Source organism: Lithobates pipiens, unplaced genomic scaffold, assembly GCF_037356315.1.
Source record: "Lithobates pipiens isolate NorthernLeopardFrog02 unplaced genomic scaffold, aLitPip1_a1.2 Scaffold_1, whole genome shotgun sequence".
In the NCBI taxonomy this organism is placed as follows: Eukaryota; Metazoa; Chordata; class Amphibia; order Anura; family Ranidae; genus Lithobates; species Lithobates pipiens.
Window position 1 is genome coordinate 223,261,392 of NW_027507685.1, and position 22,705 is coordinate 223,284,096.

Genomic DNA, 22,705 nt, shown 5'->3' on the forward strand with positions numbered 1-22,705 from the left:
TATATATATATATATATATATATATAGAGAGAAAGAGAGAGAGAGAGAGAGAGAGAGAGAAGAGATAGTAGTGAGAACAAGATAAACTAGAAGAGAGAGAGAAAAAGAATTCAAAGAGAAAGATAAAAGATAGATAACATAGGAACATATGTAAAAAGGGAAAAAGGGGAGATAGATAAGATAGAGATAGGAGAGCGATAAAAGAAAGAAAAAGAGACAGATTAAAGAGAGATAAGAGAGAATGATAAGACAGAATAAATGATCAGATAGACAGACAGACTCGGCTTCACCTAGGAAATCCTCTCTTTTTGGAGTGATGTCTAGGAATTCTTTAATTCTCTTTACCATGTCCACAGGCCGACCACCCATGTTGGATTTTCCTGGATAAAATGATACAATGACAGTGTATTAGTTGGTTACGATCATTTACGGGTCACCGTTTATTGGTCATCGGTCACCACATCACCAATTTACTCATTCAGGAACATTCTATAAAATTTCACACTGTGCAGAGCTAGTAGAACCCATTATAAAATGTACGTTTATGAGGACAGTTCACCTTATTATTATTATTTAATACTTATATAGCGCCGTCAATTTATATCGCTTTACATATACAGTGGTGTGAAAAAGTGTTTACCCCCTTCCTCATTTCCTGTTCCTTTGCATGTTTGTCACACTTAAGTGTTTCGGAATATCAAACCAATTTAAACAATAGTCAAGGACAACACAAGTAAACACAAAATGCAATTTGTAAATGAAGGTGTTTATTATTAAAGGTGAAAAAAAAATCCAAACCATCATGGCCCTGTGTGAAAAAGTGATTGCCCCCTAAACCTAATAACTGGTTGGGCCACCCTTAGCAGCAACAACTGCAACCAAGCGTTTGCGATAACGTGCAATGAGGCTTTTACAGCGTCCTGGAGGAATTTTGGCCCACTCATCTTTGCAGAATTGTCCTAATTCAGTTACATTAGAGGGTTTTCGAGCATGAACGGCCTTTTTAAGGTCATACCACAACATCTCAATAGGATTCAGGTCAGGACTTTGGCTAGGCCACTCCAAAGTCTTCATTTTGTTTTTCTTCAGCCATTCGGTGGTGGACTTGCTGGTGTGTTTAGGATCATTGTCCTGCTGCAGAACCCAAGTTCGTTTCAGCTTGGGTACACGAACAGATGGTCGGACATTCTCCTTCAGGATCTCTTGGTAGACAGCAGAATTCATAGTTCCTTTTATCACGGCAAGTCTTCCAGGTCCTGAAGCAGCAAAACAGCCCCAGACCATCACACTACCACCACCATATTTTACTGTTGGTATAATGTTCTTTTTATGAAATGCAGTGTTCCTTCTACGCCAGATATACTTGGACACACACCTTCCAAAGAGTTCCACTTTTGTCTCATCGGTCCACAGAATGTTGTCCCAAAAGTCTTGGGGATCATCAAGATGTGTTGTGGAGAAATTGAGACGAGCTTTGATGTTCTTTTTGCTCAGCAGTGGTTTTCTCCTTGGAACTCTGCCATGCAGGCCATTTTTGCCCAGTCTTTTCCTGATGGTGGAGGCATGAACGCTGACCTTAACTGAGGCAAGTGAGGCCTGCAGTTCCTTGGACGTTGTTGTGGGGTCTTTTGTGACCTCTTGGATGAGTCCTCGCTGCGCTCTTGGGGTAATTTTGGGCGGCCAGCCACTCCTGGGAAGGTTCACCACTGTTCCATGTCTTCGCCATTTGTGGATAATGGCTCTCACTGTGGTTCGCTGGATTCCCAAAGCTTTGGAAATGGCTTTATAACCCTTTCCAGACTGATAGATCTCAATTACTTTCTTTCTCAATTGTTCCTGAATTTCTTTGGGTCTCGGCATGATGTGTAGCTTTTAAGGATCTTCTGGTGGACCTTACTGTGTCAAGCAGCTCCTATTTAAGTGATGCCTTGATTGTGAACAGGTGTGGCAATAATCAGGCCTGGCTGTGGCTAGAGAAATTGAACTCAGGTGTGGACAACCACAGTTATAGTATGTTTTAACAAGGGGGGCAATCACTTTTTCACACAGGGCCATGATGGTTTGGATTTTTTTTCACCTTTAATAATAAACACCTTCATTTACAAATTGCATTTTGTGTTTACTTGTGTTGTCCTTGACTATTGTTTAAATTGGTTTGATGTTCCGAAACACTTAAGTGTGACAAACATGCAAAGGAACAGGAAATGAGGAAGGGGGCAAACACTTTTTCACACCACTGTACATTGTAATTTCACATCGGTCATCATTATATGTAATGCTGGGACATACTATACAAGACTGCTGGAGGAGCACTGAGGCACTACAGTGGAACCTTGGATTATGAGCATAATCGGTTCCAGGAGAATGCTTGTAATCCAAAGCACTCGCATATCAAAGCGATTTTCCCCATAGAAGTCCATGGAAAGGAAGATAATTCGTTCAGCTTTGACTTTTATTACATGCAATACCGCATGTGTCCAGAGGTGGGGGGGCGCTGAAGAGCCTCAGAAATTCTCGGGAACAGCTCGGCTGAACTGGGAAACCCTCGGAAAGGCTTGGAAACACTCGGGAACTGACCATTTCTGAGTGTTTCCGAGTATTTCCGACTGATTCCATGTATTTCCAAACGGCTCCAAGCGGCTCCGAACCGTTCCGAGTGTCCCCGGAAACCCCGCACCTCTGGCCAAATGCGGTACTGCGCATCCCATTAGCTTGAATTCAGACAACACTCGCAAACCGAGAACAGAATAAAAAAAAAAAAAGTTGCTCTTCTTTCAAAACACTCATTAACCGCGTTACTCGTAAGCCAAGCTTCCACTGTATATATATATGCAGGAGGACTCGTCACCACACACCTGCACTGCTATGATAGCATGTCCACTGTTACCTTCTCCTTGTGCTGGGCTTTCTACGATGGACCATATCATGCCAACCCTGTGAAGATGCAGGGAGGTAATGGTACTGTGTGCCAGATCCTAATTTTTTTTTTTGCATATCAATAAATACAAATAATAAAAAAAGAATATATTACTAACTAAAGTCAATGCTTTTCCCCATTCATGGAAGAGATTTCTCCTCATTTCCTGTCTTAAGCCCCGCACACACAATCAGAAAATTGTAAAATTGTAGAAAAAATATCCCTTTCAACGCGATCGCACCATAATCCGATTGTTAGCAACATGTGCGCTGCCAAAAAATGTGTTTGTTTTTTTTTTTGTTTAATTACATTTTTATTTTAGTTTTTTGGGTCATTCGTTATGATCGAAATATGTTATTTCGAATAAATTCAAAAAATCGGAAAGCCAAAAATCCGAAAATTTGAAAATCCAAAAACAAAAAAGAAAATCAGAAAAGAAGAACGAAAATCAGAAAATTCAAAACAATAACTAACTAATAATAACTAACTATTACATTTATAGGTATTGGAATTTCCTTTCAAATTTGGCTGTTAGTAAATGTAACGAATACAAATTTATCCAAAGTTACGAATTATCCGTAATAACGAATGCTGCATCTAAATGAATGAAACGTACTAAATTATAATAATAAAACGTTTTTATTATTATTATCATTATCATTATTTATCATTATTTATTTGTTACGTTCCATTTGTTTAGATGCAGCATTGGTTATTTCGGATAATTTGTAACTTCAGATGAATTTGCATTCGTTATGTTCAATAACAGCCAAATTTGAAAGGAAATTCCAATACCTATAGTTTAATAGTTAGTAATAGTTATTAATAGTTACTTATTTCAGATTTTCACATTTTTGGGTTTTCCTATTTACGGACTTTCGTTCTTATTTTTGGATTTTCAAATTTTCACATTTTTGAATTTCTGAATTTTAGAATTTTCGGACTTTTGAATTTTCAAAATTTCGAATTTTGTAAAAATGTGTTAAAAACGTAAAAAAAATAATTTAAAATTAAACCAATTGCACATGTCTAATTGTTAGTACACAGCTTTCATCCAAAATTTTCCGAAGGGACAAACACAAAACTTTTCTGGTACAATACCAGATTGTATGACTTTCATTTAATCAGAATTTTAATTCTGTCGTACAAGAATTTTCATACTTTAGTAACCCATTCGTTTTCAATATGAGACTAACATGTAAGATAAAAACGGACGATCATTCCTCCAATAATCTTTTTGTGTGTGCCAGGCTTTACAGATGAGGAATTCCCACTAAGCCAGTTGTCACTGGAACAGGTGTCCCTATTGAAATATTTCTAATATACATACAGTACAAAAAAAAAATGGTTCCCACCATATAATCAAAAAAAAAAAAACTTTCTATTAAATTGTTTTAAAGGCTAAAGGTTTTTCTACCATAATGTATTCTCTGTATTAAGATAAAAAAAAAACTTTTAGGTGCAGCTCCCCCCAGGCCCCCTAAATAATTACCTGAGCCAGATTTCGATTCAGCGCTGCTCTCTTCCTCCTCACTGGCCATTGGCTCCTGTTGCTGTCAATCAAATCCAGTGAGGGAGGAGCGAGCCAATAGACGTACACAGTGCGGCTCAGGAGCAAGCCAGCACAAGTACTCCCCCTAGCAAGCGACTTGCTAGGGGAGGAACTCTAAGGCAGGAGGAGCCAGCACCGTCAGTAGGGGACCCTGGAAGAGGAGGAACAGGGCTGCTCTGTGCAAAACCTTTGCACAGAGTAAGTAAGTAAAATGTGTTTATTATTTAAAAAAATATATATATATATATATATATATATATATATATATATATTTACATATATCCTTTAATATCACTTAAAGTAAAAAAATAAAGTACTATGATATCACAAACAGTAATAGGATAACTAAATTAATAGAAAACATTTCTCTGTAATATTAGTTTTTCTATTATTGTTTGTACTTTTGTTATTACTTAATAAAATGTTTTGTATTTTCTGATAATAAAGTGGGACTGGAAACCATATCTTTTTTCTAGTTATATCATTGCTCCATGACGTCCCGTATATAAGTGTGTATTTTAGGTGTAAAACAAGGGTGATTTTCAAAGTTTATTATCTATTGAAAGATTTCTACCCTGTTCCTGTCCCGGTGACAACAGTTTTATATTTTCCTTCAATTTGGGTTCCATTGATGGTGGCCACAAAGAGGGTGAATATTCACAGTTGCCTCACATATAGCAATAAAAACCTGTCCTCGCTTGGCCTATTCCATCCAAAATTTAAATAACGAACAAAAAAATTAAAAAGTGTATCTAAACCCAAAAATCCTTTGATTCTTTTTTCCCCATTTATTTCACCTTGTGTTTCTGCCAGAAACACACTTCCTGTCCTAGGGTGACAACACTCACTCACCCTTCTAAAATAAATTGGTTGTGAACCCTCATATATACCAAGTGAAGTACAGTTGTGCTCATAAGTTTACATACCCTGGCATCATTTATGATTTCTTGGCCATTTTTTAGATAACACAAAAACATTTCTTTCACTCATGGTTAGTGTTTGGCTGAAGCCATTTATTATCAATCAACTGTGTTTACTCATTTTAAATCATAATGACAACAGAAACTACCTAAATGACCCTGATCAAAAGTTTACATACCCTGGTGATTTTGGCCTGATAACATGTACACAAGTTGACACAAAGGGGTTTGAATGGCTATTAAAGGTAACCATCCTCACCTGTGATCTGTTTGCCTGTAATATTAGTGTGTGTGTATGAAAGGTCAATGCGTTTCTGGACTCCTGACAGACCCTTGCATCTTACATCCAGTGCTGCACTGACATTTCTGGATTCTGAGTCATGGGGAAAGCAAAAGAATTGTCAAAGGGTCTGCGGGAAAAGGTAGTTGAACTATATAAAAACGGGAAAGGGATATGAAAAGATTTCCAAGGAATTGATAATGCCAATCAGCAGTGTTCAAACTCTAATCAGGAAGTGGAAAATTAGGAGTTCTGTTGAAACCAAACCACGGTCAGGTAGACCAATGTCAGCCACAACTGCCAGGAAAATAGTTTGGGATGCAAAGAAAAACCCACAAAAACTTTAGGTGAAATACAGGACTCTCTGAAAACATGTGGTGTGGCTGTTTCAAGATTTACCATAAGGAGGCACTTGAAGAAAGATGGGCTGCATGGTCGAGTTGTCAGAAGAAAGCCATTACTACGTAAATGCCACAAAGTATCTCGCTTACAATATGCCAAACAGCACAGAGACAAGCCTCAAATCTTCTGGTACAAAGTAATTTGGAGTGATGAGAGCAAAATTGAGCCTTTTGGCCACAACCATAAACACTACATTTGGGGAGGAGTCAACAAGGCCTATGATGAAAGGTCCACCATTCCTCCTGTGCAACACGGAGGTGGATCGCTGATGTTTTGGGGATGTTTGAGCTATAATGGCACAGGGAATTTGGTCAACATTGATGGCAAGGTGAATGCAGTATGTTATCAAAAAATTCTGGAGAAACATTTGCATCAGCCAGGAAGCTGCGCATGGGATGTACTTGGACATTCTAACATGACAATGATCCAAAACACCTGTCATTGGCTACTGCAGAATAAAGTGAAGGTCCTGGAGTGGCCATCTCAGTCTCCTGACCTCAATATCATTGAGCCACTCTGGGGAAATCTCAAACATGCAGTTAATGCAAGACAGCCCAAGAATTTACAGGAACTGAAGGCTTTTTGCCAAGAGGAATGGGCAGCTTTACCATCTGCGAAGATTAAGAGCCTCATCCACAAATATCACAAAAGACTTCAAGCTGCCATTAATGTTAAAGGGGGCAATACACGGTATTAAGAACTGGTGTATGTAAACTTTTGATCAGGGTCATTTGGGTAGTTTCTGCTGTCATTATGATTTAAAAAGAGTAAACACAGTTGATTGATAATAAATGGTTTCAGCCAAACACTAACCATGAGTGAAAGAAACTTTTTTGTGTTATTATTCATATTCTCAGAAAAATGGCCCAAAAAAACATACATTCTGCCAGGGTATGTAAACTTAAGAGCACAACTGTATCTTCAATCTCATCTTCTCTACATGCCTTCAAAAGTGCAGATTTGTGATAAAATCGTTCTGCATCTATGAGGAGTAGAGAGGAGGGGTTGGAGAGCTGTAGTTAGTGTGTGAGAGCTGATTGGAGGAAAGGGACACACATTGCACAGGAACAAAGGAAGGATACAGAGCTGTGTTGTGAATAGCTGTGTGCTGAGCTCTCCTCCCCATCACAAATTTATATCATGTGTCAGGAAAACTTCTTAAGCTCCATACACATGGGTCGAATGTTGGGAGACATCGGTCGGTTTAATGACATTCGGCCCATCTGTATGTCGGTCTGTCTGACAGAAGCCGGCTGTTTGGAGCATGCTGGAAAACCAGCAGCCAACTAACTCCCGATCAGCGCTCTCAGCCAATGGCTGAGAGCGCTGATCGGAGTGTTCTGGGAGGGGCTGTACCCTTGTCAAAACACAGCAACTCAGTGCGGGAGATCACTGTACTAACTTCTGATGTTTAGTACAGTGGCTCCGACCGGAACTGTCAACAAAAACTTGTAGGGAATTAGAAGTAACACATGCTGATAAGAGAGGAACAAAGCACCAGAGAGAAACAACACTTACAGTTTTGGAGACAACCAAGTAAACACTAGAGATATACTGTGTACTATGTGCTTTGTTTAGATTTCATGACAGGTTTATAACCACTGTAGGACAACTGAAATAGGGTAGGACTACTCTTTCCATAACATAGAGGTTAGTGGTACTGTAGTCTCAGAGATAGTTGAGAACAATGTATAAGGTGACAGTCAGCACAGGCACAGCAAGTTATCAGTTAACAAGATTTGTGGCAGGATCAACAGGCTTTTTTTTTTTTTTACTCATCAAACATATAAATCAAAAAGCTTTCAATGGTATATTTAACAGACCCAATGGGAAAAAATAGGAGAAGTTCATTGTTAGGGTTTAAATACAATTCAGTTCAGGCACTGCTTTGCTTTTACTGGCTTGGTGACTGGGGAAGTTAAAGTAGTTTTTTTTTTTATCTGAATGCATTCTAGGCATATAGATAAAAAGCCTTCCGTGTGCAGTAGCCCCCTGCTAATACTTACCTGAGCCCCATCATGATCTAGCGTTGTTCACGTGTAGAGGGCGTAGTCACGCAGTTTACCTGATTGAACGATCGTTGGACAGTCTACCCTTCCCGGGAACACCGCAGATGGCGGTGTAAGGTTAGACCAGACCGATCGGATTATGAGTTTGAAATTTATGCACTTTTCAAGATGTTGACTTTGTGAGTGCGCAATTTTACGTTTTTTAATATAAATAAATCTTTTGACACGAGCGGAATTACGTTATGTAGTTTCTTCATTCCTTTACATGTGCAAAACACCTTCTGGGAAAGTGACTATTGTACAGCCGATGAGATATATCCGATGCCTTGTTATATGTGAGAGCTAATGATACGATCGGTCTTCCCGTGATATGAGATGTGCCTTTAAACCAGGGTTTTCTGGTAAGTGCATAACCTATAGGGATTTGCACAGGAGGTGTGGTGGTGGACTACTGTGAATCTGAACGATCTGCTAGCAACATTTTGCCACTTTTTTTACTTACAGCACTGTATACTGGCAGGATTTGTGCTGAATATGAACTACTATTGAAACATTGATGGACTTTTTTTGTTTCTGGCATATGTGATATCATTTATGTTTTCGGTTTGAAATTAATTATATATATTATAAAGTTTCTTACTGGGTGTAGGTTGATATTCTGTATCACATTTCAAATTTAAACTTATAGTTGGATGTTTAAGTTTTAAAAACAATAAAGCGCTGCTAGGGCCTTAGTGTGGTTCACCATTTGGTGACTGCCTTGGGCTCCATATTTGAGATTTTTGATTAAAATAGCAGCAGCTACAATTTATGTTTTACCGTGAGCGCTGAGGGAGTAGGATTTTTAGTTTTCTAATATCTTGCTCATATTTCTTTTCGTTGTTCACGTGTGCCTCGGCCGTCCAGGACTCTCCCTCCTGATTGACCAAGACACAGCAGCCATTGGCTCCTGCTGCTGTCAATCAAAGTCAGGTAGCCAATAAGGAGAGAGAGGGGACGGGGCTGAACCATGGCTCCATGTCTGAATGGACACACAGAGCTGCAGTTCGGCTCGGGTGCCCCCATAGAAAGCTGCTTGCTGTGGTGACACTCGGTAGGAGGGAGGAGACCAGGAGCGCCGGCGAGGGACCTGAGAAGAGGAGGATCCGGGCTGCTCTGTGCAAAACCAACTGTACAGAGGAGGTAAGTATAACATGTTTGTTATTTTTAAAGAAAAAAAATCCAAACCTGTAGTATACCTTTAATGCATTATATGTAATAGGGTAAAAAAAAAAGAATCCCCACTACCCGTCTTACTTTCCTCCATCCCTAAACACTTTCTTGGCTCCTGTCTCCAACTCCAGTACTGCTCTGCTCACTTACTGGTTTCACAGGAGACACTGAGAGCAGAAGGAGCCGTTAGTCAAGCTCCATTCGGGAGGGAACAGGGGCATGTCCTATCAGTGCTGTGTGTGTCTATGGATTCACACAGTCTGTTACGGGGCATGCGCACACAGCTGCCTCTTTAGCACAGACTAGGGAGAAGTTGACAGCGCCACCAGGGGACTGCCAGAAGAGGAGGTAAGGGACATCTCTATGTAATATCATTGCACAGAGTAGCTAGTATTACCACTTTTTATTTTATACCATTATTCCTTTAGTATCACTGTAAGCTTCTTCTTCGCTGCTAATGCTATGGTGAGATGTCATCGTTGTTAATTATGAAAGAAGAGTCCTAAGGCAGCTTCACACCCATGATGACATTGCCCAAAGGTATTGTGTATGTAATTTAGGGAATGTGCCCGTTCTTTTCTAAAGGGTCCTCCAAGCACCATGTCTTTTCTAAAGGGTCCTCCAAGCATGTAGTAGACAGTGCATTTGACCTTAAAGCGTGGAATATCTTGCAGCACATTTGAAAAAAAGTGTCAAGTACATTTGTTTGGACCGTAGATGCTCACTGAGGACCCATAGAAACATATAAGTGCATGCTGCAAAACACACAATTTCCATTAAAGGTTTGAGATACGTTAGTCGGGTGATACATCCAATGGCAAATAACACGAATGACATTTAATATATTGTTTTCCTCACCATCAGTCAGCAGAATAATGACATGCTGGATTGAGTTCCACTCCTCATCATTGTACTGAAGCTTCTGGAATGCCATCATTTCCAGCACGGTTTTCAAGGCCCCCTTAATATTGGTTCCTTGCTTATCACGGTGCTCTAAAAAAAAAAAAAAAAGAAAAAGAAGAAGGGTCAACATATTACTACTACTACTGGGAATGTCTATAGATTCAAAAAGAAATGGTATGCATTCTCATTAAATCCCCAATTCCACCAATTTTGACATTTTTTAAATGCACTAAAGTGGAAATAAACTCTCTCCGTCAGCACCGACTATTTTTTATACCTTATGCTGCTACCGTCTTTCCCCGAAAGTAAGACCTACCCTGAAAATAAGACCTATTGTGATATTCAGGGAGAGCTGCAATATAAGCCCTACCCTGAAAATAAGCCCTAGTTTAAAGTGGTTGTAAACTGCTAGAATCCTCTCTATTACAGTGGTATATCATGTAAAAGGTGTATGTTTCTGTAATCTAATTGTCAAATACCGTTGTTACAGCACAGCTCAACTGATATCCCCCTTCTCTCCTCTCCTCCTCTCCTTCCAGCTGTCAGCATGGGATCTCGCCCCCCCCCCCCCTGCAGTGCTGAGATTGGGGAAGAGAGCTCAGGTGGGTCACGGAAGCGCCGAGCGACGCTCAGCTGATATCCCATTGCCAGGCATGTACTGGCCATCGGGACTACAGGGAATTTCCCGGTGGGCCGATGGCTCAGTGGGCCGGTCAGGTGCAATCCTGGAGCCGCTCCTCTCTGACAATGAGAGATCACGATTTCACTCCTGTTAGGAGGAGCAGCTGCCGTCACTTGCTGGAGAGAGCATTAGGCTTTCTGCTCCCTCCAGCCTGCAGAGGGAGATAGACAGCTGGCAGACTTTCCATCCTCTCTCCCCTTATCACTTGTCACTTATCACATGACTGTAGAGAGGAACGAGAAGCTGCCTTCAAAACTGTGAGTACACGTGGGAGGAGGAGGAGAGGGAGGATACCCTGATGTAAGGGGAGGTGCTGATGGCGACACTCAAAATTAAAGTGGGCCGGTCATGATGAAGTCCAGGGCCAAATTTTTGTCCCAGCCCAGCCCTGCCCATTGCTCTCCTCTTCTCCTCTCCTTCCAGCTGTCAGCTGGGGATCTCGGGCCCTCCCTCTGCAGTGCTCAGCACTCAGCTGATCTCCCGCTGCTCTCCTCTCCTTCCAGCTGTCAGCGGGGGATCTTGAACCCCCACCTCCCCCTCTGTTTACCATGCCTCAGTTTATTAATGAACAGGAAGTTCTGCAGCTGAGGCTGCAGAGAAAGGGACTGATGAATCTGATGAATCTGTCTTCAGTCCCTTTCCATGTCTCAAAAGTGAGACATCACAAGTGAGACCCCTGATAGCTCACCAAAGCCCCTCCTAAAAAATGATAAAAATATACCGTAATATAAATTGAAATGGAAAAAAAAAATATCTCTATCCTGACAGATCCCTCGCAGCAGCAGCAGTTGCAAAGGGGGGGGGGGGGGGGCAAGAGAAAGCACAGGGGGCATGGGGCAGCAGACAGTGATAGGGAGGTGGCAGGAGCAGTATGTGGAGAAACCAATTCCCTGCATTTCCCTCCTGCTGCCGCTGAATGTCTGCTTGAGAGAGAGGAGGAGAAGCGGTCAATCAGCAGCTACATGGAGGGATTACTCTACATGCCGGCGCCCCTGCTGCCCTTCTATCCATGTGTACAGGGAGGCGGCATGGGCCCCCTGAAGCATAGGGCCAGGTCGCAATGGTGACCCCTGTACATACACCCCTGCATCACTGCCCCACCTCTCTACCTCATCTAATTGAGGAAATGCAAAGTTTCCCCTGAATGGCACCCGTACAGAGCAAGCACCCACTTGTGTTCAGTAAGCAGCAGGGCAGCGTCTAGGCATAGGACCCAGAAGCTGGCTGCAATAACTGGAATAGCAGTGCCTTTACAGGGGATCCCACAGGTATGGCATATACAGACTTAAGCCTCTACACACAATCAAATTTTCTGCAGACAAAACCTCTGACTTTTGTCCAAAGGCGCGTGCCTGGATTTTGTCTTGCATACAAACAGCTAGGAATTGTAGGCCAACAAACACGAATGTAATGACCTACTACGTGGTTTTCGTGTTAGTTGAAGTTTGGTGAGTGTTGATTCGTGCTTTTCATTTACCGCTTTTCATTTTGTGCTTTTCAGTTCATTTCTGAACAGCCGTTCGTCAATCAGACATGTTGTGGTAGATAATGTGTTATTTATTATTGGCCTTGGCGTTATTGCTTTGACCCAAGTCCAGTCCAGGAACAGGAGGAGGAGGATTTCTTGGACCAAAAATTGGTTGCTTTATTAATCGTGACCAATTATGTCTAATGCCTTTGCTGCGGGAGCTCACGGAGAATAATCCAGATAATTTTCGGAATTATCTCCGGATGATGGACCCCTGCTTTCACCAACTATTGGCATTGTTGACTCCCTACATTAAGAAGCAGGACACATGCATGAGGCTTTTATTTTATTTTTTGGTTGAATAATAATGATATGATTTGTTATATTTTCTATATTTTTGGATGCATAGAATGCACTTTTTGGTTAAGTTCTATTGGCAGATAGCATGTCTAATTTTATTTGTTTTCTTTTTTAATGCACAAAAAAGTGCATTAAAGGGAGTAAGCAGTTACATTTAAAAAAAATACAATGTAAAATTGACAAGGGACACCAACATAGTTGTATCTTTAATCTTAAAAACGACGGGATAATGGTGTTGTTGTAACTTGCCAAAAAAAAAAGAATAGAAAAGCATAATAATATTATTCTTGATATCACTAGAAAATAAAAGCCTTTTAAAATACGTTTGCAATAACTCCATCAGTATCCCCAGCAAAGCAGCTTTATTATTATCCCATTACAGTAGAAGAGAATTGTGCGCTGCATTTCCAGATTTCATAATTTGCCGCATCACAAAATGTTAACTCTCCATTATGAACGCTAGTTTACAAGACCAACCGCTTCTGGCTCATCCTTGCTTCCAAGCATGCGTGTTTGTACTTTGGACTTTTGTCCGACAGACTTGTGTACACACGCTTGGAAAATCCGACAACAGACATTTCTCCACTGAAAATTTTAAAGCCTGCCATCCAACATTTGTCCGCAGAAAATCACACAACAATTGTTCGATGGAGCGCACAAACGGTCGGATTTTCCACCAACAGCCTGTCATCACACATCTCCCATCGGAAAATTCGATCATGTGTACGCGGCTTTATAATGGTACAAGCTGGACAAATGTAACTATATAAAAATTGCCATGCCTGGGATTCAGCTTTAACAAAATGGAGAATTTCTGACCCAACCTTCCCAAACTGTACATTTTCTGATGTATAAATTGCCAGGGTGGTGCCCTAGCTTATCCTGGCACAACGAAGCCCCACATACTCAGGAATCCACAATAAAGTGACACAAGAAGAAGATGGAAACACTCACTGCTGTATACGAGGTTCTTCTCAATCAGCTCCAGCACGTAGTCTATATCATTGGATTCCGGGTCATGAACATAAACTGTAACATTGGACTCCGTGGCATAGGACAGAATTCCAAACTGAACCTTCATGTCAAATGCCCCAAGCTGGAGGTGAGAAAGAAAAAGCGTCAGGAATGGTCATGTTGATAAAGGAGAAGATGCATGCGGGTTAAAGATTATGTTACCCCAACATTTCATATTCCCGATATGTGCCCCTGTACCATGTACAGTGCCTTGAAAAAGTATTCATACCCCTCGACATTTTCCACATTTTGTCATGTTACAACCAAAGACGTAAATGTATTTTATTGGGATTTTATGTGATAAACCAACACAAAGTGGCACATAATTGTGAAGTGGAAGGAAAATGATAAATGGTTTTCAACATTTGTTACAAATAATTATGTGAAATGTGTGGTGTACATTTGTATGGCGCCCCCTGAGTCAATATTTTGTAGAACCCCCTTTCACTGCAATTACAGCTGCAAGTGTTTTTGGGGATGTCTCTACCAGCTTTGCACATCGAGTGACATTTTTTCCCATTCTTCTTTGTAAAATAGCTCAATCTCTGTCAGATTGGATGGAGAGCGTCTGTGAATAGTTATTTTCAAGTCTTGCCACAGATTCTCAATTGGATTTATGTCTGGACTGTGACTGGACCATTCTAACACATGAATATGCTTTGATCTAAACCATTCCATTGTAGCTCTGGCTGTATCTTTAAGGTTGTTGTCCTGCTGGAAAGTGAACCTCCACCCCAGTCTCAAGTCTTTTGCAGACTCTAATGCCGCGTACACACAATTGGACTTTCCGGCAGACTAGGTCGGATGGAATCAGTCCATTGGACAATCCGATTGTGTGTGGGCTAATCCGATTGTTTTTCGTTTAAAAATTAAGACGGACCTAGAAATAGAATGTTTCAAATCTGTCCGACAGACTCAATTCCTATCGGGATAACCGTTCGTTTGTATGCTGGTCTGACAGGCCAAATACGACGCAAAGGGAAGCTACTGGCTATTGAACTTCATTTTTTAGTCCCGTCTTACGTCATCATGTTCAAAACTAACGTACTTTCAGATGGACTTAGTCCGTTCGTGTGTGGCCAAGTCTGTTCTTTTGGAAAGTCCGTCGGAACTCCACAGAAAGTCCGTTGGGAAGACCGTCGGACCTAGTCTGCCCGGAAAGACCGGTCGTGTGTATGCATCATAACAGATTTTCTTCTAAGATTGGCCTGTATTTGGATCCATCCATCTTCCCAACAACTCTGACCAGCTTCCCTTTCCCTGCTGAAGAAAGGGATCCCCACAACATGATGCTGCCACCACCACGTTTCACAGTGGGGATGGTGTGTTCAGGGTGATGTGCAATGTTAGTTTTCCGCCACGCATAGAGTTTTGCTTTTAGGCCAAAAAGTTCCATTTTGGCCTCATCTGACCAGAGCACCTTCTTCCACATGTTTGCTGTGTCCCCCACATGGCTTCTCACAGACTGCAAACAGGACTCTTATGGCTTTCTTTCACCAATGGTTTCTTCTTGCCACTCTTCCATAAAGGGCAGATTTGTGGAGAGCACAACTAATAGTTGTCCTGTGGACAGATTCTCCCACCTGAGCTGTGGATCTCTGCAGCTCCTCCAGAGTTACCATGGGCCTCTTAGCTGCTTCTCTGATTAATACTCTCCTTGCCCAGCCTGTCAGTTCAGGTGGACGGCCATGTCTTGGTAGGTTTGCAGTTGTGCCATACTCTTTCCATTTTCTAATGATGGATTGAACAGTGCTCCGTGAAATGTTCAAAGCTTGATATTTTTTTATAACCTAACCCTGTTTTAAACATCTCCACAACTTTAAGTCTGACCTGTCTGGTGTGTTCCTTGGCCTTCATGATGCTGTTTGTTTACTAAGGTTCTCTAACAAACCTCTAACAAACCCTGTTCAGATATTTATTTGTAAAACAAATTATAAAATCATTTATAATTTTCCTTTCACTTCACAATTATGTGCCACTTTGTGTTGGTCTATCATATAAAACCCCAATAAAATACATTTACGTCTTTGGTTGTAACATGACAAAATGTGGAAAATTCCAAGTGGCATGAATACTTTTTCAAGGCACTGTACTTGTATGAAGAATCATCCTCTTCTCTTTGTATTGCTTCCATTGTGTGAAATCCCTGGTGATCCTACCAGTTCCTCTGCTTTCCTATTAAAAACTGACCACACTTAGCAGTAGAGCATAGCGTGATCAGTTTGCTAGCTGTGCTGGGAACACAGCTTGCACTCCTCCAATGATCAGAATTGTGCTCATATGACACACCCCCCCCCCCAACACACAGCCTTTCACTGGGAAGACCAGTGGGCTACTGTCTCTCCTTCCCCAATTCTTATGCTACTGAGAACAGAGGGTATGGGATCACTTATAAAAAAGGGGAAGAAATTTTTATTTATATTTAAATTTTATATGTTTACACAAATGTTTTGCCTTTCTTTTCTATTATAAACTGAATGAGTTGTTTTACAAGGTGAGGGTTTACATACAGTTTAATCCAACAATACACAGCCCACAGCAAGATAATGTCAATGTTACTTAAATAGAGCCTAGTTGAGTGTGACTAATTACTGCAAGCTATATCCTTTAACTGACTTTGCTGGTTTAGGGATGACACAATCCTGTAAATCCTGGTACTTATAAAATGTGTTTACAAATGTCTGACACAGATCAGCCCCTACAGCAGCCTCTCACCTTGTGATTATTATTATTTTTTTATAATTTCTTTTCATAGTTTGGTCACTGGACAAAAAGAAACACAGGAAATCCTTCCTCCTGCCAGCAGCAGACTGACAGCATCAACTCAGCCTAGTCAAAGTCACTGAATGGTGCTCAAGGACTGCATTTAGATGATAAAATGTTAATTTTCTTTATTTTTCAGGGACTTAAGGCTCAAGACTCTTTTTGAGATTTGTTGTTTACAAGTTAAAAACTGTTTTTTTTTTTTGCTAGAAAATTACTTAGAACCCCCAAACATTATACTTTTTTTTCTAACATCCTAGAGAATAAAATGGTGGTCATTGCAATACTTTCTGTCACACCGTATTTGCACAGCGGTTTTACAAGCGCACTTTTTTATAAAAAAAATACACTTTGTTGAATTAAAAAATAAGACAACAGTAAAGTTAACCCAATTTTTTTTTTTTATATTGTGAATGATAATGTAACACCGAGTAAATTGATACCCAACATGTCACAATTCAAAATTGCATCCGCACATGGAATGGCGACAAACTTTTACCCTTAAAAATTTCCATAGGTGACATTTAAAAAATTCTACAGGTTGCATGTTTGAGTTACAGAGGAGTTCTAGGGCTAGAATTATTGTCCTTACTCTACCAATCGAGGAAATACCTCACATGTGTGGTTTGAACACCGTTTTCATATGTGGGCTCTACTCGTGTATGCGTTCGCTTCTGCACGCCAGCTCGTCGGGACGAGGCACATTTAAAAAAAAAAATCTTATTTATTTTACCTTTTTTTTTTTATTTGTAAGAGGATGACAGGACCTCTTAAATATGAGATTTGGGGTCAAAAAGACCTCAGAGCTCATATTTACACGAAAATGCAATAAAATTTTTTTTTTCAAAAATATCATTTTAAAAAATGGCCTTTTAAGAGCTATGGGCAGCAGTGACGTTTTGACGTCACTTCTGCCCAGCAATTGTACAGAGACCGACAGGGGGCCATCTTCCCCTCACTTGTTTCCATATCCAGCTAGTGACCGGACCCATTTGCCTCCGCCGCTGCCGAAGGCTTTGGTAAGCGGCGGAGGGCACCGGAGCACGGCGGGAAGGGGGGCCCTCTCCCGCCGCCAATAAAAATGATCTTGCAGCGAATCCGCCGCAGAGACCACTTTTAACTTGTAGCGGACTGCTTCTGAAGAAGAGAATACCGGGGTTATGGCCGTTAGCTGCTGCCATAACAATGATATCCTCCTATCCTCCTTCAAACAGCCCGACGTAAAACTGCAGAGGGCGGTCCGTAAGTGGTTAATTAATGCAGAAATGTAAAATTACTAAAAGGTCCACTTTAAAACTGAACTCCGGGATAAACAAAAAAAATACATTTGTCGTGTATTCTTTCTTGTATCTTGGTGTGCTTTGTGTATTTCCTCCTGATCTGTGCAGTAATTCAGTGTGAGTCCTGTTTCCAGCACAAAGAGAAATGCGAACATGCAGCCCAGTGGAAAAATACCCAGAGTTTGTGGCTCTGGTGTAGTCAGTAGAGCAGCATGCAGTTGCTTTGGTCTGCTCTGGGCATGCAGGCTGCAAGTTTGATTGCTTCCCCCTGTCTTTTGGAGATTTGCAGAACACAGTGGCTGGGAGAGTCAAATGAGCAGCCTGAATATTTATGTAGCTCCAGCCAATCCCTGGGAAGGTGTGTCCAGATGGTGGTTGGGAAGGGGCATAAATAGCTTGGGGCCTCAAAGAGCAGGGTCTTCGTCCCCAGGAGCAGAGGTTCCCAGACAGAAGGGCTGCTGCCCTTCCTGGTAGTCAAGGTGAAGATATTTGCTGTCTCATTGAGGTCCTAGCTGTGCATAGCTGGGGAGTCTATCCTGCTGCTAATTCTTTGGGAGCTAAAAGAGGGGTTTCATTCAGAGTCCGGTCTGGAGGTTTTTCTAAGAAGACTTTCTGCCTATGTCTGGAGGAAGACATGAAAGTCTCAGGGACACTGCGTACAGACCTAAGAGAAGAACCCTAGTGCCTGTTGCTGTTAGTAACCCCTGGTGCACTAGTTTCAAAGCTTTACTGGCCTGGGACATTGCTTATGGTGTCCCATTGCTGTCCACTTCATGTCCTACTGCTTAACCACTTCCCACCCAGCCTATATAAGAATGACGGCCGGGCGGTGTTTCAGTTATCCTGACTGGGCCTCATATGACATCCAGCAGGATAACAGCTGCTGCTCGCCCGTGAGGGCACGCATTGCGGCGATCTGTGGTGCAGTGTGCCAGTCTGACACACCGCTACACGGATCTCGGTAAAGAGCCTCTGACGAAGGCTCTTTACCATGTGATAAACCGTGTCCAATCACGGCTGATCACGATGTAAACACGAAGAGCCTTGGATTGGCTTTTCCTCCCTCGTGTCTGACAGACGCAAGTAGAGGAGAGCCGCTCTCCTGGCGGTGGGGGGGGTCTGTGATGGTTGTTTATCAGTGCAGCCCCACCTCAGGTGCCCCCTCAGGACCACCAGAATGTCTCCACGACCACCAGGGATGGCCACCACACTGGATCACCAGATATGCCACCCTAGACCACCAGGGATATGCCAATCAGTGCCCAGGCAGCTGACAATCGGTGGCAATTAAAAATGCCTGCCAGTGCCACCATTGATGCCTATCAGTGCCACCTTTCAGTGCCCACCAGTGCCATCTATCAGTGCCCATCAGTGCCGCCTATCAATTGCCATCAGTACTGCATATCAGTACTGAGAAAGCTCCATTTGTGGGAACAAAATGATAAAAATGTAGTTTGGGTACAGTGTAGCATGACTGCTCAATTTTCATTTAAAAAGTGACAGCGCTGAAAGCTGAAAATTGGCTTGGGCAGGAAGGGGGTGTAAGTGTCTGGTATTGAAGTGGTTAAAGTGGTAGTAAAGACCTTTTAATTATTAATACGTACAGGTAAGCCTATAAATGGGCTTACCTGTAGGTACAGTAAATGGCTCCTAAACCTGCACCTTTTAGGAGAAATTTAGTTTAGCAGCCCCGGTGATTTCACCAGCACATGCACACTGCACTCTCAATGGACGGCGTGTCAAACGGCCACAACCTGTGAACCCGGGAGGAAGACCAGGTGAAGATGAAATACCCGGGGGGAGCCGTGACCATGACGGCGCCCCACAGGAGGGCTGTGTTTTCAGGCAAGTCTTTCGTAATGTGCTAGTATGCGATGCATACTAGCTCTATATGCTCTTAACTTGCAGGCAGATTTTTTTGATTTCTTTTTTGTGGCTTACTACTGCTTTAAGGGACTGTTCTGAGAAGTAGCTACAAAGGGAAGTGTCCTCACATTCTTGTTTCATGTTCTGGAGTATTCCACAGCTTCCCTAAGCCACATCCAAGTTACTCTGCAATAAACTTTAAAAAGGCAACCCCTAGACTGTTTATAGAGCTGGAGGAATGAATGTTGCTGTTTACCTGGCTGATAGTACATAGAGGGAAAAGAACCTGGGACACAAATCAGCGGCCGTTGGGGTGGTGAGCGCTACATATGTACAGTGGGTATAGAAAAGAGTCACCCTCTTTAAAATAATCACATTTTGTTGCTTTACAGCCTAAAATTAAGACAGACACAGTTTTTGTTTTATCCAGCTGTATTTACTAGAGCAATTTATAACATCCAAGTGAAAGATATACCACCTAACATGTCAGGAAAAAAAAATCAAAAACAGAATTACTGAGTTGGAAAAAGGATCACCCCCATTTGTCAGTATTTTGTTGAACCACTTTTTGCTTTAATTACAGCCTTTAGTCTGTTGAGATTTGTCGCTATTAAATTTGCACATCAATATTTGCCTCCTCTTCGTGCAGAACTGCTGCTCAAGTTTAGGTAAATTTGATGGTGACCATTTGTAGACTGCAGTCTTCAAGTCATTCCACGGATTTTCAATGGGGTTTAAGTCTGGGCTCTGACTAAGCCATGCAAATACATTCACCTTTTTCTCCTTCAACCAATGTGTGGTAATTTTTGCTGTGTGCTTTGGGTCATTGTCATGTTGGAAGGTAAACTTTGATGGTATTTTGCCCCATCCATTTTTCCTTCTATCCTGACAAGTGCTCCAGTCCCTGCTGCAGAGAAACACCCCCATAACAGGATATTACCCCCTCCATGCTTTACTGTAGGAATGATGTTATTTGGATGGTGACCTGTATTGGATATCGTTTGGTGTTGAGGCCAAATATTTAAATTTTAGTCTCATCTGATCATAACACCTTTTTCCATGAGGCCTCAGAATCTTCAAGGTGCATTTTGGCAAAGCTCAGTCATTACTGCATGTGGCCTTTCTTGAGGAGTGGATTTTTTCTTGCAACCCTCCCATACAGGCCACATTTGTGGAGAATTTGTGATATTGTTGTCACATGCCCACAATGACCACTCTTTGTCATAAATTTCTGCAACTGCTTTAGAGATGCTGTAGGCCTCTTGGTAGCCTCTCTGACCAGTTTCCTTCTGGCTCTTTCATCCAGTTTGGAGAGACGTCCTAATCCAGGGAGGGTCTGTGTTGTACCAAATACCTTCCACGTCTTATTAATAGACATCCCTGTGCTTCTAGGCATTAATAAAGCCTTTGACATTTTTTTGTATCCATCCCCGACTTGTGCCTGTCCACAGCTTTATCCCAGAGATCCCGGTGACAGTGCCTTGCCACTCATAGTTGATTGTTTGCTTCAGTTGCACTACCAGGGATGGAAATGCTCCAGAAAAGCTCTTTTCATGCTGAGCTAATCAAAATGACCCCAGCTGATCACAACTCAAAGTCAAATGGCTTTGTGCTATTAAGAAGGTGGTAAGCTACACCTGATTGTGTTTGCAAGTCATTTTTAGGCGAGGGGTGATCCTTTTTCCAACTCAGTAATTTAGAAAAATGACATGTTGGTGTTATATGTTTTACTTGGATGTTATAAGTTGCGCTGAGTAAATACAGCTGGATAAAATAAAACCGGTGTCTGTCTTCATTTCAGGCTGCAAAGCAACAAAATGTGATTATTTTAAAGGAGAATGATTCTTTTCTATACCCACTGTATTTGGCTATAATTCTTCAGACAAGAAGTGGTGATGATACAAACCCCATTGACAAGTTCCTCTGCACACTTCTTGGAGATCTGGAAATTGTCTTCACCAACACTGTTTGAGGCATCCAGGAGGAGATAGACATTCAGAATCCCATCCTTCTTTACATTTACTGTGCGCCCAACAGCACCTGTATGAAGAGACAAAACCCTGAATGTCATATAAGAGCCACATACAGATCCTCATTTGAAGCTGAATGGTTGTGCACAGAGCAGCCTCAATCCTTCTGTTCTGGGCTTTCCCCACTGGCACCCTGGCTCTTCCCCTTGCTGAGTACCCCCCAGCACTCTGTATGCTAGAGATGCACTTGTGCGCACTCGATCCCGAGCCGCACTGCGTGTGTCTATTAACAAACACAGTACAGGTCTGCCCCGCCCCCTCCGGATCCTTCATCACTGGATTTGATTGACAGCAGCAGGAGCCAATGGCTCTCACTGCTCTCAGTGAGTCCAGTGAGAAGGGAGAGAGAGAGGCACCGCTGCTCTCAGGCACAGAGCTGGAGTGAGATGGGCTCAGGTAAGTATTTATAGGGGAAGGGGGGCTGCACCATAAAGGTTTTTTACCTTAATGCAGAGAATGCATTAAGGTAAAAAAATAAAAACGTTTAGCCTTTACAGCCACAGCTACATATATAGATGATATATAGACAGTATATTTGAACAATTTAACTTCAAGGGATTTGTATTTCTGTCCTTCCAGTCCTTAGATTTACCCAGTCTTCCAGACAGCAGAGCCAGGCTCATGACCTGAAAAGTTCTCAATTGCAACACAGCTTGGTTACTTCCCTGCTCAATGAAGGAGCAGCAGCACACTGATGCACTCATCCCTCTGCTCTCTCCCCTTGCCAGCATGCCCTTTGTCAGAACATGGCCTAGAGTGCTGCCCATTCCTCACCCCATCGTCGTTTTACTGCATAGAGCAGTGGTTCCCACCTCAATCCTCAAGTACCCCCAACAGATTTGGAAGTTTCCTATAGATAGCCTGTTATAAATACCATTGATATAAAACACCTGTACGGGATGAAGGGAATCCTGAAAACATGGCCTGTTGGGGTTACATAATGGATGAGGTTGAGAAGCACCGGTGTAGGAGATTTCAAGAGTCTGCCAAGAAAAATTCTGGTAATTATATCAGTTGTATTTAAAGATACATTTAAAATATAGTTAA

General features: G+C 41.8%; 1 protein-coding gene across 1 annotated transcript in view; it reads right to left on the reverse strand.

The window, feature by feature from the left end:
* LOC143983551 (complement C2-like) overlaps positions 1-22,705 on the reverse strand; it is an 81,970-nt gene that overhangs the window by 31,475 nt on the left and 27,790 nt on the right. The window contains exons 6-9 of the mRNA XM_077483357.1: positions 21,535-21,668; positions 13,660-13,801; positions 10,151-10,285; positions 291-380 (exon numbers count right to left, since the gene is read on the reverse strand). Coding sequence (XP_077339483.1) covers positions 291-380; positions 10,151-10,285; positions 13,660-13,801; positions 21,535-21,668 — 501 coding nt within the window. The remainder of the gene's footprint in view (positions 1-290; positions 381-10,150; positions 10,286-13,659; positions 13,802-21,534; positions 21,669-22,705) is intronic.